This window comes from Mytilus californianus, unplaced genomic scaffold (assembly GCF_021869535.1).
Source record: "Mytilus californianus isolate M0D057914Y unplaced genomic scaffold, xbMytCali1.0.p SCAF_13, whole genome shotgun sequence".
NCBI lineage: Eukaryota > Metazoa > Mollusca > Bivalvia > Mytilida > Mytilidae > Mytilus > Mytilus californianus.
The window spans coordinates 9,979,394-9,998,297 of record NW_026262615.1 but is presented as its reverse complement, the minus strand read 5'-3'; the positions used below and the strand labels follow the sequence as shown (position 1 = coordinate 9,998,297).

General features: G+C 32.2%; 1 protein-coding gene across 1 annotated transcript in view; it reads left to right on the top strand.

Moving 5' to 3' along the window:
- The window catches only part of LOC127723140 (structural maintenance of chromosomes flexible hinge domain-containing protein 1-like), a 121,136-nt gene that overhangs the window by 51,644 nt on the left and 50,588 nt on the right, over positions 1 to 18,904 (top strand). Inside the window, exons 20-27 of the mRNA XM_052229641.1 lie at positions 3,419 to 3,538; positions 5,231 to 5,375; positions 7,164 to 7,263; positions 8,050 to 8,122; positions 9,431 to 9,567; positions 13,494 to 13,628; positions 15,713 to 15,875; positions 16,863 to 16,930. Coding sequence (XP_052085601.1) covers positions 3,419 to 3,538; positions 5,231 to 5,375; positions 7,164 to 7,263; positions 8,050 to 8,122; positions 9,431 to 9,567; positions 13,494 to 13,628; positions 15,713 to 15,875; positions 16,863 to 16,930 — 941 coding nt within the window. The remainder of the gene's footprint in view (positions 1 to 3,418; positions 3,539 to 5,230; positions 5,376 to 7,163; positions 7,264 to 8,049; positions 8,123 to 9,430; positions 9,568 to 13,493; positions 13,629 to 15,712; positions 15,876 to 16,862; positions 16,931 to 18,904) is intronic.

The window sequence follows — 18,904 nt, the reverse complement described above, 5'->3', positions numbered from 1 at the left end:
GTGAGTATAGTAAAAACTGGGGATATTGGTTCAGAAAAATGGGTTAGTATAGTAAAAACTGGGGATATTGGTTCAGAAAAATGGGTAAGTATGGCGAAAACTGGGGATATTGGTTCAGAAAAATGGGTAAGTATGGTGAAAACTGAGGATATTGGTTCAGAAAAATGGGTGAGTATGGTAAAAACGGGGGAGATATGTTCAGAAAAATGGATAAGTATGGTGAAAACTGGGGATATTGGTTCAGAAAAATGGGTAAGTATGGTAAAAACTGGGGAGATATTTTCAGAAAAATGGGTAGTTATTGCAAATGGCTGATATTTTTGTTCGAGCATATTGTTTTTCTTAAATTGTTTAACATTTCATACCTATATAACATGTTACTTTTATTATTCTTCTCTTAGTTTATTTATTGTGTATTTACATTGTATCATAGGTCAAATTTATTTGTTCAGTGTATGTTCATTGGTGTTAATATGTCCTTTGATTGAGTTAAGCTATTTCAGTTGATATTTTATAGTGTGTCTTTCTATGTTGTGATGTTACACTATTGTTTCAGAAAAAGGGTGAAGGTTTGGTACCATTAAAACATTTAAACCTGCTGCATTTGTTCGCATTTGTCCGAAGTCAGGAATCTGATGTTCAGTAGTTGTCGTTTGTTGATGTGGTTCATAAGTGTTTCTCAGATCTCGTTTTTAGCCATCACTTGGCGTCCGTCGTCGTTGTCCGTCTGGTTTAAACTATTTCAAACATCTTCTCCTCTGAAACTACTGAACCAATTCCAACCAAACTTAAGCTGAATGATCCATAGGGTACCTAGAATAAAGTTTGTGTTTCATTTTCTGTCAAAAAACATGGCCGCCATTGCTAAAAATAGAACATAGGGGTAAAATGCAGTTTTTGGCTTATATCTCAAAAATCAAAGCAGTCAGAGCAAATCTGACATGGGGTAAAAGTGTTCATTAGGTAAAGTTCTATCAACCCTCAAATTTTCAGATGAATCTAATAACCTGTTGTTGGGTTGCTGCCACTAAATTGGTAATTTTAAGGAAATTTTGCAGTTTTTGGTCATTATCTTGAATAGTATTAATGATAAAGATAAACTGTAAGCAGCAAATATGTTCAGCAAAGTAAGATCTACAAATAAGTTAATATGACCAAAATTGTCAATTGACCCCTTAAAGAGTTATTGCCCTTTTAGAACAATTTTACACAATTTGTTTATCATGTTTTCTAACTTTAAAAAATCTTCTCCTCTGAAACCACTGAACCAATTCCAACCAAACTTAAGCTGAATGATCCTTAGGGTATCTAGAATAAAGTTTGTGTTTTATTTTCTGTTTCGTCAAAAACATGGCCACCATTGCTTAAAATAGAACATAGGGGTAAAATGTAGTTTTTGGCTTATATCTAAAAAACCAAAGGAGTTAGAACAAATCTGACGAGGGTAAAATGTTCATTAGGTGAAGTTCTATCAACCCTGAAATTTTCAGATGAATCTTATAATCCATTGTTGGGTTACTGCCACTAAATTGGTAATTTTAAGGAAATTTTGCAGTTTTTGGTTATTATCTTGAATAGTATTAATGATAAAGATAAACTGTAAACAGCAAATATGTTCAGCAAAGTAAGATCTATAAATAAGTTTATATGACCAAAATTGTCAATTGACCCTTTAAGGAGTATTGCTCTTTGAGGACAATTTTACACAATTTGTTTATCATGTTTTCTAACTTATCGTCTCCTCTGAAACTACTGAACCAATTCCAACCAAACTTAAGCTGAATGATCCTTAGGGCATCTAGAATGTAGACTGTGTTTATATCTAGAATAAAGTTTGTGTTTTATTTTCTGTTTCGTCAAAAAACATGGCCGCCATGGCTTAAAATAGAACATAGGGGTAAAATATAGTTTTTGGCTTATATCTAAAAAAACAAAGGAGTTAGAACAAATCTGACGTGGGGTAAAATGTTCATTAGATGAAGTTCTATCAACCCTGAAATTTTCAGATGAATCTCATAATCCATTGTTGGGTTGCTGCCACTAAATTGGTAATTTTAAGGAAATTTTGCAGTTTTTGGTTATTATCTTGAATAGTATTAATGATAAAGATAAACTGTGAACAGCAAAAATGTTCAGCAAAGTAAGATCTACAAATAAGTTAATATGACTCAAATTGTCAAATGTGTCCTTAACGAGTTATTGCCCTTTAAAGACAATTTTTCACAATTTGTTCATCTAGTTTGCTTACTTTAAAAAATCTTCTTCTTTGAAACTGCTGAATCAATTTCAGCGAAACTTGGGCTGAATGAGTTTCAGAGTATCTAGTATAAATTTTTTATTTTATTTTCTTGTACGTCAAGAAACATAGCCACTATGGCTAAAATGGAACATAGGGGTAAAACGTATTTCTTTACTATTGAAAAAATATGACAGATACAAAGAACATTTCAATGGAATTTTTAAGCCACTCATTGATAAATATTAAATAGCAAAAATAATCATTGATTAAAGATTTAAGCAAAAAATTACAGGTGAGCGTTTCAGGCTCTTGAGAGCCTCTTGTTTATATAGATTAGATCGTTGGTTTTCCCCTTTGAATGGTTATACACTAGTAATTTTTTGGGGCCCTTTATAGCTTACTTTTCGGTGTGAGCCAAGGCTCTGTGTTGAAGACCATACTGTGACCTATAATGGTTTACTTTTATAAATTTTAATTTGGATGGAGAGTTGTATCATTGGCATTCATACCACATCTTCTTATATCTATCTAAGTATAGTAAAAACTGGGGATACTTGTTCAGAAAAATGGGTTAGTATGGTGAAAACTGGGGATATTGGTTCAGATAAATGGATAAGTATGGTAAAAACTCGGGATATTGGTTCAGAATGGGAAGGCATGGAAAATATAAAAAATAAATTATCATTTCTCTATCAATTCTCTTGTTTTTTTATGTGATCCATGATTCTATGTTGATTGTTCATCAATTTCACGATCCGATAAAGCTTTGGCAGCAAACTCTAAAGTTAATTAGCTTGCGATCAACAATCACTGAATGAAATATTATTTGTCGATAATATGTAGATTCATAATAAATGTAAAAAAGTGCATAGAGGACTTAGTTTAGTATATATGCATTATTGGTTCAATAATTTCCTTAACGTTATAATTACAAGAAACTCCTTTCATATGACTTAAACATGGTGAAGTACAAGAAAAAAAATTGCAATGAAAAATGTGGACATGTTGCTAGGAAACAACGTGTACAGCAAAAAGTGAGAAAACTAAATTAACAAATACAAAATTGATCCTCTAACTTCAGACTCCGAAAACAAGAACTTATGAAAATCTCACAGTTGTTGTTTTATAGTTAAAAAGTTCAAAACAAGAAAGATAATTATATGATTTTTATCTTTTCAGAGAATGTGCGAAATTTAGGTGCACACACCTTAATTCTACAGGTAGTATTAAATGAAAGTGGGAATACAGTGTACTCTGGCAAAGAGCTTCCTTCACACAAGATAAAGTTTACAGTCATAGGTAAGAATCAATAAAGAATGCATAAAGTGTCAGTGAAAAACAAATGTTAGCGTTTACATGATGATGGATATGCTTAAAGACCTTTATTGGCTATAAAGTGCTTGCATGGTCTCTATTCATCAAGGAGACAGTAATAAACAACAATATAAAATAAAAAAAGTGGTTTTTTTTCATTTAGATCAGGCGTTAGAAACAGTGGAATGAATAAAATCAACAATTAAAAGAAACAGGGAATATACATTGAATTGAAAATATATAGTATATTTTATACGGATTTAACTGTAGTTGAAAGTTTGGCTATTGTGATGATGGAGCTGGATTTTAGAAGAGGGGCAGTATGTTTTTTGGTCTGTGCGTCCGTTCGTCTGTCTGTCCGTCCCTCTGTGTTCGTTTGTCCATCCATCCGTCTGTATTCATCCGTCCGTCTGTCTGTCCCGCTTCATGTTAAAGTTTTTGATCATGGTAGTTTTTGATGAAGTTGAAGTCCAATCAACTTGATACTTAGTACACATGTTCCCTATGATATGATCTTTCTAATTTTAATGCCAAATTAGAGTTTTAACCCTGATTTCATGGTCCACAGTACATCGAAAATGATAGTGCGAGTGGGGCATCCGTGTACTATGGACGCAGTCTTGTTGATTAATAATGTCAAGTATCCAATGCCAACTATATGGGTTATGTGTTCCTGAGTTGCTGGTCGTTTCAATCCCAAAACACAAAGAATTGTCCATTTTATTTTATAACTGTAGATTCATTTATTTTCGTGGGTAATAATTTTTATGGATTGAGGAAAACTTGCATTTTGGTGGATATTTGATTTCATGGTTTTGATAAAAATTTTGATTACAAGTCTATAGAAAATTTATAATTTTTTGAACATTTAGATATATTGTACATCTGTTCCCATGAAAATTACGAAAATTTGTATCCAACCAATAATAATGAATCTATAGTACAAGACAAATGTAATGCACTGTTCAACATAAGGGAGATAACTCAGATTTCATGAGGAATTCAACCAATGATAATGAATCCACAGTACAATACAAATGTAATGCACTGTTCAACATATGGGAGATAACTCAGATTGCATGAGGAATTCAACCAATGATAATGAATCCACAGTCATTACAGTACAAGACAAATTTAATGCACTGTTCAACATATGGGAGATAACTCAGATTTCATGAGGAATTCAACCAATGATAATGAATCCACAGTACAATAGATACAAAACAAAAGCAATGCACTATTCAATAGAAACATAAGGGAGATAACTCAGATTGCATGAGGAATTCAACCAATGATAATGAATCCACAGTACAATAGATACAAAACAAAAGCAATGCATTATTCAATAGAAACATAAGGGAGATAACTCAGACTGCATGAGGAATTCAACCAATGATAATGAATCCACAGTCATGACAGTACAAGACATGTAATGCACTATTCAATATGAGGGAGATTACTCAGATTTCATGTGGAAAATGCAAGTGAAATTCTAAATTTATATTGTATATTAAAGTAATTTACATAGGAAATTATTAATTTTCAAATGAAATTTTAAATTGCCTATGTTTAAAGTGACTTTCCTTGGTATCATTCATTTTTAGTGGAAGGACAAGCAAAACTCAGCAGCAAAAAGCATAAAATGAAAATTTTGAAAATTTTCTTGTTATGTTGCAGAAAGTGATCCAGAGAAATTTACTGTAGGCATGCTGGACGGCCCATTCCGTATAGGTTTACCCTTCACTATTCCTTTGGAATTCCAGGATGAATTTGGAAATCCCACAAAACCTAATAATAGCTTTACACCAGTGTTAGCAGCAAGGTAAAAGTTCAGTTAATGCTCTGTGAGTGAGAAGATTTTTTTCTCCAGTCAGGAAGAAGTATTATTATACCCCACGCAACGAAGTTGCGCAGGGTATAATGTTTTTCACCCGTCTGTCTGTCTGTCCGTCTGTCTGTCCATCCGTCCGTCTGTCAGTCCTGTTCTTGTCATCGCAACTCCTCTGATATAGCACAACAGAATTTTATGAAATTTTGTAGATAATAAGGACATACTATGTAGATGTGCATATCGACAGAAAATTATGATTCAATTTTTTTTCTAGGAGTTGTGCCTCTTTAACTTAGAATTTTGGCCAGTCCTGTTCTTGTCATCGCAACTCCTCTGAAACTGCACAACAGAATTTCATGAAACTTTGTAGATAATAAGGAAATACTATATAGATGTGCATATCGACAGGAGATTACGATTCAATTTTTTTTCTAAGAGTTATGCCCCTTTAACATTGTTTAACTTAGAATTTTGGCCAAAATATAGTACTGCAACAGTTTGTCATTGCAACTCCTCTGAAACCACACAACAGAATTTCATGAAACTTTGTAGATAATAAGGACATACTATGTAGATGTGCCTACGACAGGAAAATACAATGGAATTTTTTCTAGGAGTTATGCCCTTTGAACTTAGAATTTTGGCACAATTATACTACTGCAACAGTTTGTCATCACAACTTCTCTGCAACTACATAACAGAATTTCATGAAACTTTGTATATGATAAGGACATACTATGTAGATATGCATATCGACAGGAAATTACTATTGAATTTTTTTTCTAGGAGTTATTCCCCTTTGAAATTCGAATTTTGGACTAAATATACTACTGCAACAGGTTGTAATCGCAACTTCTCTAAAACCACACAACAGAATTTCATGAAAGTTTGTTGTAAATGAGGACATAATATGTAAATGTGCATATCCACAAGAAAATTTTTATCAGTTGACTATTGAAGACTAACAATGTGGGGGCGTGGGGTGTGTAAGCGTGCTCACAAAGGTTCTTTAATTTGACTTGTGGCAATAAATGTCATTAAGTATTTTAAGTTAGAACAGATGTGGGGTAAATATCATTGAGACAACAACCCATCAACATATACTTACCATAGATTTCAAAGAGTATGGAATATCTTGGGATTGCTATCAATAAATTTTTGTGAAGGTTATTCGTTTAGCAGTGACCTTGACTTTCTCTCAAAAGCAAACGGGTTTTATTTATTGTGTTGCCGGACAGTGTCTAGTTAGGGTGACCCATAGGGATCACTTTGCTCGCCATCATTTGCATCACACTTTGATAATTATGCAACTCCTTGAAAACAGCTTTCCAAAATTCAACCAAACATTTTATTTTTGATTTGTGATTTTGGGGTTTTCTGTTCCAAACATGTTTCTGCTTATATTAATTGGAGAGGACAGGCAACACACAAGTTACTATACTTTATAGGTCTCTCAAGATTACTCTCAAAATAAAGGCTGTATAGTGACCTATAATTGTTAACTTCTATGTCATTTGGTCTCTAGTGGAGAGATTTCTCATTGGCAATTATACCACATCTTCTTATTTTTAGAAGAACAGTAACCTGGATCTACCAGCAACTAAAAAGATTAAAACAAGTATAAATATACTTTCCTTTTATATTTTTATGTTATATTTTCAGTTATTATTTTGTTTTGCCTAGGATTGTTGTCTAATTGTACATCCAACCCATTTGTTTGCTTTTGCAGTGCATGTTGAGAAGAAAAGTTTTAATATTGATTCACTGGTTTACTTTTAGTGAAATAGATATAAGCTACCAGTCAACAAAAGTTAAGGGGAATAACCTACTCATCAATGGTTGTGTTGCTAAGGGCAACGTAGGAGAAAGATCTGGGAAGGTTTGTTATCAACTCATTTTTAAATTTCAAAGAAAACACAACACTTATATAACGTAGCCTGTCCATGTTTGTGATCAGTCAGTCATATTAGTTTTATTATACATGTAAATATAAGTAGTGATCACTGATAGTAAGTATAATGAAAATCAAAGTGCTTGTGAGCATTGAGGGTAAAGATTACATCCATTTTGCTGTTGGTACTTAAAATGAAACGTTGCTTTGTATTTTAAGCATTGGAAGGCAATACTACGATTTGTGGATATAATAGTAGTTGGTTCAATTACAATTATGGTCAAAGGAAGATAACTCCAATTTTAAATATTATTTTAACAATGACATCATTGATATTTTCAGAACAGATACTAGATTCATGCAACATTTCAATTTTTGTAATTTTCTTGAAAAATATGGTTATACACAAACATTTTGCATCTTGAATGTCTCAGTATATATTTTATATATTATTAATTTTTTGAAATGTTCAAGGATAGGATGTATAGAATGCACAGTGTTTTGTTTATTTCAAAAGTTGTGATAGAACTGTTTAGTGAATATATTCCAGGTTACAGTTATAACACAGTTTGTTGTACAGAGACAAACAAAAAATAATGGCAACCACTATTACTTATAGTTGCCATAGTATATGTGATATAATCCTTCATTACAGAACAGTTTATTCTAGTAAGAACATATTACAAAATTCACAACTAGTTAAAAAAATATCATTGTGTATGTTACTTAACTTGAGAAGAATAAGAAAATTGAAGATCTCATTTGTTTTTTCAGAGTTTCAATTTAACAGTAAAGATCAGGCAGCTGGAAGAAGCATCTCAGACACTCAAGATAAGATTTTTACCAGGTATATTTAATAGACAGAACACATCATATTTCTATCATATAAATTTAATAAATAGAACTACGACATACATTAGATTTGTACCAGGAAGATTTGTTATAATGTATAAGAGTATAGAAATAAGAAGATGTGGTATGATTGCCAATGAGACAACTATCCACAAAAGACCAAGGAGATGTGGTATGATTGCCAATGAGACAACTACCCACAAAAGACCAAGGAGATGTGGTATGATTGCCAATGAGACAACTACCCACCAAAGACCAAGGAGATGTGATATGATTGTCAATGAGACAACTATCCACAAAAGACCAAGGAGATGTGGTATGATTGCCAATGAGACAACTTCCCACAAAAGACCAAGGAGATGTGGTATGATTGCCAATGAGACAACTATCCACAAAAGACCAAGGAGATGTGGTATGATTGCCAATGAGACAACTACCCACAAAAAACCAAGGAGATGTGGTATGATTGCCAATGAGACAACTACCCACAAAAGACCAAGGAGATGTGGTATGATTGCCAATGAGACAACTACCCACAAAAGACCAAGGAGATGTGGTATGATTGCCAATGAGACAACTACCCACAAAAGACCAAGGAGATGTGGTATGATTGCCGATGAGACAACTACCTACAAAAGACCAGTTGATCCATGTCACATTGAGCTTTTGGAATTTTCACTCGTTACAATTTGAGATATTTTTTAAATGCTCTATTTTTGTAATAGGTCTTTTGCCATTATTCTCTATTTGTTCTCAATATTTTCCACTTGATAGAAAATAAAAGGATATGGAGTAAATGTACATGGGACAAAATCGCACACAATACATAGAAAACATAGAAAATTATCAATGTACAGGGCTTTTATTCCTGTCCTTCATCTTGACAGTTGATGTAGGGTCTTCAACAATGAAAGATTCATTCATACCCTACAACATGATGTTAAGCAACCAATCAATTAATCTTCTTGTTCTCAAATGTAGCTGATTGTTTGGCATAACCTTGTAAGGTTGGGTAGATAATTAGGGAAAAATTTTTTTGGCCAACAACATAAGTTACATGTTTTAGACAAGAAAAACGATGTCAGAGCAGGAAAAAATCTTTAAAAAAAAATTTGAAATGATTTGTGTCATAAAATTTTTCTGGTAGGCTGCTTTTTAGGTGGGTAGGTAGACAACATCAAACAATTCTAATTTTAAATTTGGCCCAATTGAGTTGTGGTCTGGGTTACAGTTAAGCCAAGACAGGAGGGTCAAGGATGTTTGACTAACAGAATGTAATCATTTGAATTTTTTTATTTTGCAGGATCACCTTCTTTGTTAGTTGTACCACATGACAAAGAAGTGGAAATAGAAAATGGTAACGCTGTAGCTTTCAACTTGGAAGTTCATGACAACTCTGGGAACATCACAAATGACGGGAAACTTATCTGTACTTGTAAGGTAGTGTATTAGTTATTGTCCAGTGATGTTTAGATCAGTAAATAATGATTATCGACTGGACCAAATGTTCATTGAATTATCTAGCACTTTTGTGATCTCAGGAAGAAAACATCTACAAATAAGTCTGCATACCAGGCGACTCCTTATTGGAGTTATTGCCCTTTGATAATTATTTTTTTGCATTTTCTTGTGTCCTTAGCCTAATATTTTAAAAACTATAATAGATAGATAAAAACTTAGGTAAGCAAAAATGTCCAACAAGACAACAACTACAAATAAGTCTATTGGCAGAAATGGTCAGTTGATTCCTTATTGGAGTTAATGCTCTTTAATGACGATTTTTACCCATTTTTAGAAAATGACGCAGTCAATTTTTCTTTTACCATTGACCAGACTTCCAACCCGCATTCCGAACTCGGTTCCGTATTTTACATACTTAATGTACTATACAGAATTTTCATTCTTTTTAATTTCTTAACCTGACCTGCCAACTTGCATGATTCAGGCGTGAAATACTCGATTTTGACCCCTTGTCACGATTGCAAGATTGTGATCGTGTAAAAACCTCTAAAACACGATTTTGTAAAATTCTACACAAAAATAATGATTATTCCCAATATTCGAACTTTCCTCATACTTTTCCCAAGGGAGACAACTTTGATCAGCCAATCTAAATCGTTGTTTCTCCTGATCTTTGGGTATTGTAAACTGCAAATGTGCTAAATTTTGAACTTGTTAGGAACTCAGAATGGCTAGAAATCGTGATCATGGCAGACCAATTTTCAATTACAAGAAGGTTCTTACACAGCTTAAGAAGTAAATCATGACTGATTGACAAAGTTCAAAGATACAGTTCAACCATAAACATAATAAACAGTAGCTAATGGATAAATTTTACACTTATGGTAACAGATCATACATGTTGTCATTCTTGAAATTAAATTACCAAATCAATTAACTACAGTGTTCTATCTTTTAATTTTCACAAGGAATCAGATATATTTCCTTCTTTGTGCATATTTTTATATTTGAAAAGTCAACAATCACTTTAATATTCCTGTGACCAATAATCTGATAATCCACCTTTAAGGTTCATCTAATATAAACTCATTCAATAGGTAAATTAAGTAAAAATCAAGACTTGCATCACAAATATCCCAATATGAGAGACAATGGCGTCATTTTTACTTAGAGCATTCAGCTCTTTGATTAGTGTTTTTACCTATTATCTTGAAAACTATAATAGATAGTTAGACACTTTATAGCAAAAATGATCAGCAAGATAATATCTATAAATAGGTCAAAGTGGCTAAAATCATCAGTCAACTCCTTATTGGAGTTCTTGCTCTAATCAACTTATTCCAATTTTTTGTGTTTTTGCCTATTATCTTGAAACCATAAGAGAGATAGACACTTTAAAAAGGAAAAAGATCAGCAAGACAAGATCTACAAATAAGTCAAATTTTACTGAAATGATAAGTAGACTCTTAGGAGTGATTGCCCAAAAATGACAATTTTTTTTGGTCCTTTTTAGCTTCGGACCAAGTAGGCTTTTCTCATTACTTGGCGTCTGTCTCCGTCGTTGTCATTAACTTTTACAAAAATCTTCTCCTCTGAAACTACTTGGCCAATTTATCCAAACTTAGCCACAATCATCATTGGGGTATCTAGTTTAAAAAATGTGTCTGATGACCCCCGCCTGCCAACCAAGATGTCTGACATGGCTAAAAATAGAACACAGGGGTAAAACAATGTAAAATGCAGGTTTTGTCTATTATTTTGAAAACCGTTATGAATAGAGAAAATCTGACAGAGCAAAAATGTTCAGAATGTTGAGCTCTACCAATTGTTCACATATTTCAAAACTGTCAGACAACTTCTTATAGGAGTTATTACCCTTAAATCACAAATTTTACCAAATTTTTTCATTTTTGCCTGTTATCTTGAAAACTATAATACATGTAGATAGGGAGAAACTTTAAATTGCAAAAATGATCAGCAAAACAAGTTCTACAAATAAGTTTCATGGTCGAAACTGTCAGTCGACTCCTTATTAGAGTAATTGCTCTTTAATGACGATTGTTATCATTTTTTTTGCGTTTTGCCTTATATGATAAAAATTATAATAGATAAATAGACAGTTAAAAATCACAAAAATTATCAGCAAGGCGAGATCTACTAACAAGTCAAATTTTGCCGATATAGTTATTGGACTCTTGACTGTCACTCTTTATAGGAGTGATTGCCCTTAATTGAGGAATTTTTTACCCTCTTTTGTGTTTTGAGCAAAAACTAAAGAAGATAGAGTGAAACTAAACAGACTAAATGATTAGCAATCCAAGATCAACAAAACAGACTAAATGATCAGCAATCTAAGATCAACAAAACAGATTTTTGTCATGAATTCTATTCTCGTCTACAATGTTGGGGTGTGCTCGGTTGGCCTGTTCTGAACATGTTTTGCCTGTTCCGAATCCAGATGCCAATAGAACGAATTGGAAACTAGATGTATCTCACTGCTTGTGAACTCTGCCTAAAACAAACTCGGCCTATAGCAAACTCTGACCATAACAAACTCGGCCTACCATAATTTATATAAAAAAAATAAGGTGAACAACTCAGCCTATGAATTGTAGATTTTTTTTATTTTTATTTTTTTGCTTACTCTTTTATTTTATTTTACTTAAGCTATAACAATATATTCGAAATAATAATAAATAATTCGCATTTTCAAGTGGCAAGACTTAATTTCAACCAACTTCACTTTTCCGAAAGCTGCATCTATTGGCCTTTTCCGAACAAAACATGACATTTCTTAGTGTCCAAATAAAAATTTTTGACTTCAAAGTCGATGTAATTATCATTTTACGAAAAAAAGACATCTAACGGCCACTCTAAAGTGTTAGTCTGAGAAAAAGAAAGTTTTATTGCATATTTCCCTTAAAGTAATGCTTATATGATCAAATACGTTGATATATATTAAACCAATGATTTGTATAGTCTTACTAAACAAACCCTTGATTGAACTGATTATCAATTTTCAGTTTTTATTTCACTGAAAGCTAAAGATTATTGTATCTATCTTTCAGTTCCCTTCTCTGCCATTTTGAATTCTGTCTGCACCTTATATTTTTTCGGCACACTTGGAACGCGTTCAGAACACAGTTCTGTTTTGTTTTATTGAACTTCTGGTTGATTCCATCCATTCCGATCGTCTGGAACTTGCCAACCGAGCACACCCTCGGAGAGTGTCCTTTCTTGAATATACACATAGACCAAGGTCAGGGACACAGGCTCTGTAGATCCTCTAGTTATGTTTTAGACAAAAACAAAAGAAGGTAGAAACTGTAAATGGAAAAAGGATCAGCAATACAAGAGATTTTTGTTGTGACTTCTATTCTAGTCCAAAATGTTGGAGAGTGTCCATTGTTGAAGATGCACATAGACCTAGGTGAGCGACAAAGGCTCTTTAGATCCTCTAGTTATATTAATATTTCCATCTGTATAAACAAAATTTTACTTCTCAGGTGTTCAGTAAGTACCAAGCATTATATATATAATTATACCCCCGCTTTAAAAAAGTGGGGTATACTGTTTTACCTTTTTCCGTCCATCCATCCATCCATCCGTCCGTCTGTCCCATGAATATTTTTCGTTGCATCTTTCTCAGGAACTACATCATAAGGATTTCTGAAATTTGGTTTCAGGGTTTATATAAGTCGGCTATACCGTGTGATGCATTTTCAGATTCATCACTCAACAACTTCCTGTTTACCGAATACTTACATATTTTTACACTATTAAAATTATCCACTTGTAGTGGGGGACATATTTTTACACTATTAAAATTATCCACTTGCCGCGGGGTATCATCAGTGAGCAGTAGCTCGCAGTTTCACTTGTTTCAATCTGTATAACATTTTTAGTTCTCAGGTGTCAGTGGACTACCTAGCTACTCTTTAGACTGTTCTGCAGCAGGATTTGGAAAGCTGACAGGAGAACCGATATCTTTGAAGAAACTTAAAGATTTTCAGATACTAACAGCCAAGATTGAACTACAAGTAAGTTTTCAGGAGTTTGCCTGATTTTTGGATGTTGACATTCTTTCCTGTATATAGGAGTAAGTTTGGTAAGGACGTAAATGGCCCTGATTATTAAGTTTAATGTTTCAAGATTAAAAAAGTTGATGAAAATACATGTGAAAAAGTTAAATAAAACTATTTTTGGCAAAGATTTCTTTAAAAGCGTTGATTTTTCAAACCATATACATTGGACTTTACACTTTACAATGATGGTGAAATTAATTAATTTTTTAGAAGCATTTTTGTATTATCTCTTCATTTTGAAACCCTGAGACACAGAAATGTTTCTTAGGGTTGAAATTTTTATTTTATTTTGTCGATCAACCAACATGTCCTTTTACCTATGGCATGATTATATCAAACAAAAAAAAAATACTTAACTTACCTAGAAGTTTCGACTATACTGGTATGAGTTTTGGTTTTTATTGAAGGCAGGCTCTAGGATGATCTAATTCACCTTCAGAATCTAATGCATCCTGGGTAATATTTTCAAAAGCCTACACCAAAACGCTGTAATTGGCTTATAATGTGACCAACACTGGACGTAAAATTGTTTTCATTTTGTGGTATGGACAATGAAATTACCCACAATCCTTTACTAAAACGACGAAGTCTTTGGCGGATAGTTGACTCATTGGCAGTCATACTGTCACAGAATATAAGTTCCACCATAATATTTATTCCAAAGATAATTTATTATGTAACAAAAGTTCCAATTGGAATAAATGTTATGTGATATTTATTCCATAAGCATAATAAAAGGACCGATGCCTCGGAATTTTTATCACATAAAATAAATTCCAATAGGAAGTTTTATTACATAATAAATTATCTTTGGAATAAATATTATGGTGGAAATTATTCAAAAAGCATAATAAAAGGACCGATGCCTCGGAATTTTTATCACATAAAATAAATTCCAATAGAAAGTTTTATTACATAATAAATTATCTTTGGAATAAATATTATGGTGGAAAATATTCAATAAGCATAATAAAAGGACCGATGCCTCAGAATTTTTATCACATAAAATAAATTCCAATAGTAAGTTTTATTACATAGTAAATTATCTTTGGAATAAATATTATGGTGGAAATTTTAAGACTGGTATAACATTTTTACTATGATCATTTTGACAATTTGACATATCATTCATTAAAATGAAAGTAATCAGAAATTACGGTTAAATTGCTTTATTAACATATATACAAATAAGTAATATTTATTCGGAAAAAGTATTATGTAATATTTATTCCGATTGGCAAAAGTATTATGTAATATTTATTTTTGATTTGAAAAAGTATTATGTAATATTTATTCCAATCGAAAAAAGTATTATGTTATATTTATTCCGATTGGAAAAAGTATTATGTAATATCTTTTCCGACGCATAAATATTATTATGTTCTATCTATAACGAATGCCGGAATGGTAAATTGGTATTTACAATTATTATTCTGATATACTATAGTAGAAATAATACTGGTAAAAGAACATGTATTGTGAATATGGGAAATAATTGTTCCTAATGTTGTAGACATTAAATAATCATTTCAAATTATCCACAATAACTGGCATGCAAATTTTACATTTAAATGATATTTGTATCATTAGAATTAACATTTATATTTCACAGCATAACTTGTTAAAATATTTACTTACCTTCAACATAAGTTCCATCATTTAAGAATATAAATATTTTCTCATACTCATCAGCCTCCATGTTTATACATTCAGGTGTTGTGTACAGGTGAATATATCTAACTCACTAACACTTTTCTATTTACATAGTAATCATATAATCAGCATTTAAAAACTGTTTTGATTTAGATAATAATCACTCAGGTGTAAACTTTAAACTTCAGCATACTAGGAACATTTGTTATACTCATCAACATATAATATAAGTTCCTAATATCAGTGGAACAAATGTAATACAGTTGGAAGAAGTATTCCATGACCGAATTTCCACAGGACAAATATTATTATAATATTGTTTCCCTCAGGAACAAATATTATTAGGAACAAATATACGTTGACAATACTACGTGTATTTATTACAGGGATATAAAGATGTTAAAGCTGTGGAAAGAAAAGTAAGGGTCTTGCCGAGTGGAAGAGTATCTAGTATAGACGTCCATCACTTGAAAGACAATGGGAAAACGGTGGCAATGAAAGAAGGGGAGACAATCACTGCAATCGCTGGACAGGTGATACAGGGATTAAGTGAGTATAGATAGTTAATGTATTCCTTTAATGGGTGATGATGGTTTTTCCTATAGCCAAGGGTTACAATCACTATTGTATTTGAACAGATGATTTAGACTGAGTGCATTCAGCCAGGAATAACAGTTACAAGATATATGGACCTTGAAAAGTACTGATTAACACAGACTATAGACAAGGGTTACAATCACTATTGTATTTGAACAGATGATTTAGACTTTAAGTGCATGAGGCCAGCATCAGCAGTCACAAGATATAATATGAACTTTTTATACATTGTGACTTGGATGGAGAGTTGTCTCATTGGCATTCATACCTTATCTTCTTATTTATATTGAATTAACAGAGATTATCAAAAACTACCATCAAAACATTATACCAAAACAAATGGCTAAAAACTACAGTGACATATAGTTGCCAACATCTACATCATTTCATCTCTGATGGATAGTTGTTTCATTGCAAATCACACCACATCTCCTTATTTTTATGTACATATTTTTGTTTTTATTATGATATTGTTTCAAACATCTGTATTAAATTTACATATTCTTGTCTTTAGTATAATATTGTTTCAAACATCTCTTATTATATTAACATATTCTTGTTTTTATAAAGATAAGGAAATGTGATATGAGAGAGCTATCCACCAAAGTTCAGATGGAGTGGATGTAAGCAATTATAGGCAACTGTATGGCCTTCAACAATGAGAAAAACCCATGCCGTATAGTCAGCTATAAAAGGCTCCGACATGAAAAATAAGAAACAATTCAATTTAGAAAACTAATAGCCTGATTTATAATAAAGCAATTTACGAAAACAAATACAGTGGTGTTATAGTACAACACAAGAACAAACTATAAAATCAGTGGAAAAGGTCTTAACTCATACATATATAAGTATAATATTGTTTCAAACAACTATGTTATATTTACATATTGTTTTGTTTAATATAGTATTGTTTCAAACACCTATTTTATATTTCAGGTTTTTCTCTGACGGATGAAGCTGGAAGAAAGGTTGAAATTGATGACTCCATTGCTGCAAAAATTAAAGTAAGTAAAACTTCAAGATGAATAATTTACTATACATGTATAGTATAACTGTATGTATTGCTGTTTGTTTGTTTATTCTACATTGGCTAGAGGGTTGAGATATCACAAAACATGTTTAACCCTGCCGCATTTTTGAGCCTGTCCCAAGTCAGGAGCCTCTGGCCTTTGTTAGTCTGGTATGTTTTTTAATTTTAGTTCATTTATTTGTTTTGGAGTTTAGTATGACGTCCATTTTCACTGAACTAGTACACATCTTTGTTTAGGGGCCAGCTGAAGCCCGCCTCAGGGTGCAGGATTTTCTCACTGTGTTGAAGACACATTGGTGGCCTTTGGCTGTTTTCTGCTCTTTGATGGGGTTGTTGTCTCTTTGACACATTCCCCATTTCCATTCTCAATTTTATATACTATGTAAAGTTAGATATTTTGAATGGTTTGTTATTGCTGCTACCAGGATAAAGATAAAAATCTCAAAATTAATCCTTCACTTTAAGGATGTTCACTACTCTTGTTTTTGACTTTTTGTCAGATATTCGGAATCCTCTGGTTTTTTCCATGTAATGCCAATAAAAAATTTGCCCACTAACATCTTCTTTTCTTTTCATAATTTTATTTTATATAGTTTAAAAAGACTTTTTTTCAAAATCTTATAAAATCCTTGATATTTTTTTATAGTTTTTGAAAGAAAAAATGTGACTAATGTTAAATGTATGAAAAATCTAGAGAGATTATTTTCCCGCCAAATTTTCAACTGATTATATCTTAAAAACAAGGACATGGACCTATATTTTTTTCTGCTTTTCAAGTTCCGTTATTTATAAATTATCAATTTATAACAGTCTTTTAAAAAGCTTGTTATTTTGAAACAGAGGAGCGATCATCCTTAATTTGATCTTTAAGCACATCAGAATGAGGGAAAAAACCTTCGAAAATAAAACATTGAGATCTTGTTTGACCCTTAGTAGACAATGTGTAATTTAAACTGTCCAGAACTAAATTTATAGAATATTGATATACACTACATCTGTTTACTTTGCTGGTGGTGTCAACATTTACATTCAATCTGTTAACATTAATAACTTTCTTATACTGTCTTGGGTTTTTACTTTACTTTGACAGAAACTTGTTCATGATCAAAAGATAGCAAAATTTTGAAAAAAAGTTATTTCCATTATTAGCTCACTGTTCCGAAGGAACTGTGAGCTTTTGCCATCACTTGGCGTCCGCCGTCCGTCTGGTGTAAACTATTTCAAACATCTTCTCCTCTGAAACTACTGAACCAATTCCAACCAAACTTAAGCTGAATGATGCTTAGGGTATCTAAAATAAAGTTTGTGTTTTATTTACTGTTTCGTCAAATAACATGGCTGCCATGGCTAAAAATAGAACATAGGGGTAAAATGCAGTTTTTGGCTTATATCTCAAAAACCAAAGCATTTAGAGCAAATCTGACATGGGGTTAAAGTGTTCATTAGGTGACGTTTTATCAGCCATGAAATTTTCAGATGAATCTAACAACCCATTGTTGGATTGCTGCCACTTAATTGGTAATTTTAAGGAAATTTTGCAGATTTTGGTTATCATCTTGAATATTATTAATGATAAAGATAAACTGTAAACAGCAAAAATGTTCAGCAAAGTAAGATCTACAAATAAGTTCGTATGACCAAAATTGTCAATTGTGCCCTTAAGGTATAGAACCACTAATTCAGGCCCGGTCAGAAAGAACATACAAGAAAGTAGTACATATTTTAAACAAAATAGTTCCTACGCATAGCTGTGTCCTTGTCAATAGTGGGAATATTTGGGTAGTTTTAGTATCAAATGAAAGCTTGGGGACTTGGGATCACTGTAGAACCCTTGTTGAAAGTTTTATTTGAATAATAAAGAAGTATATGAAATTTTAATAGGAGGGCTCATTTGGCCTGTTGTTCATATCAGAAGTTCCTGTTTTTGTACTATCAAACTTCCGGGAAC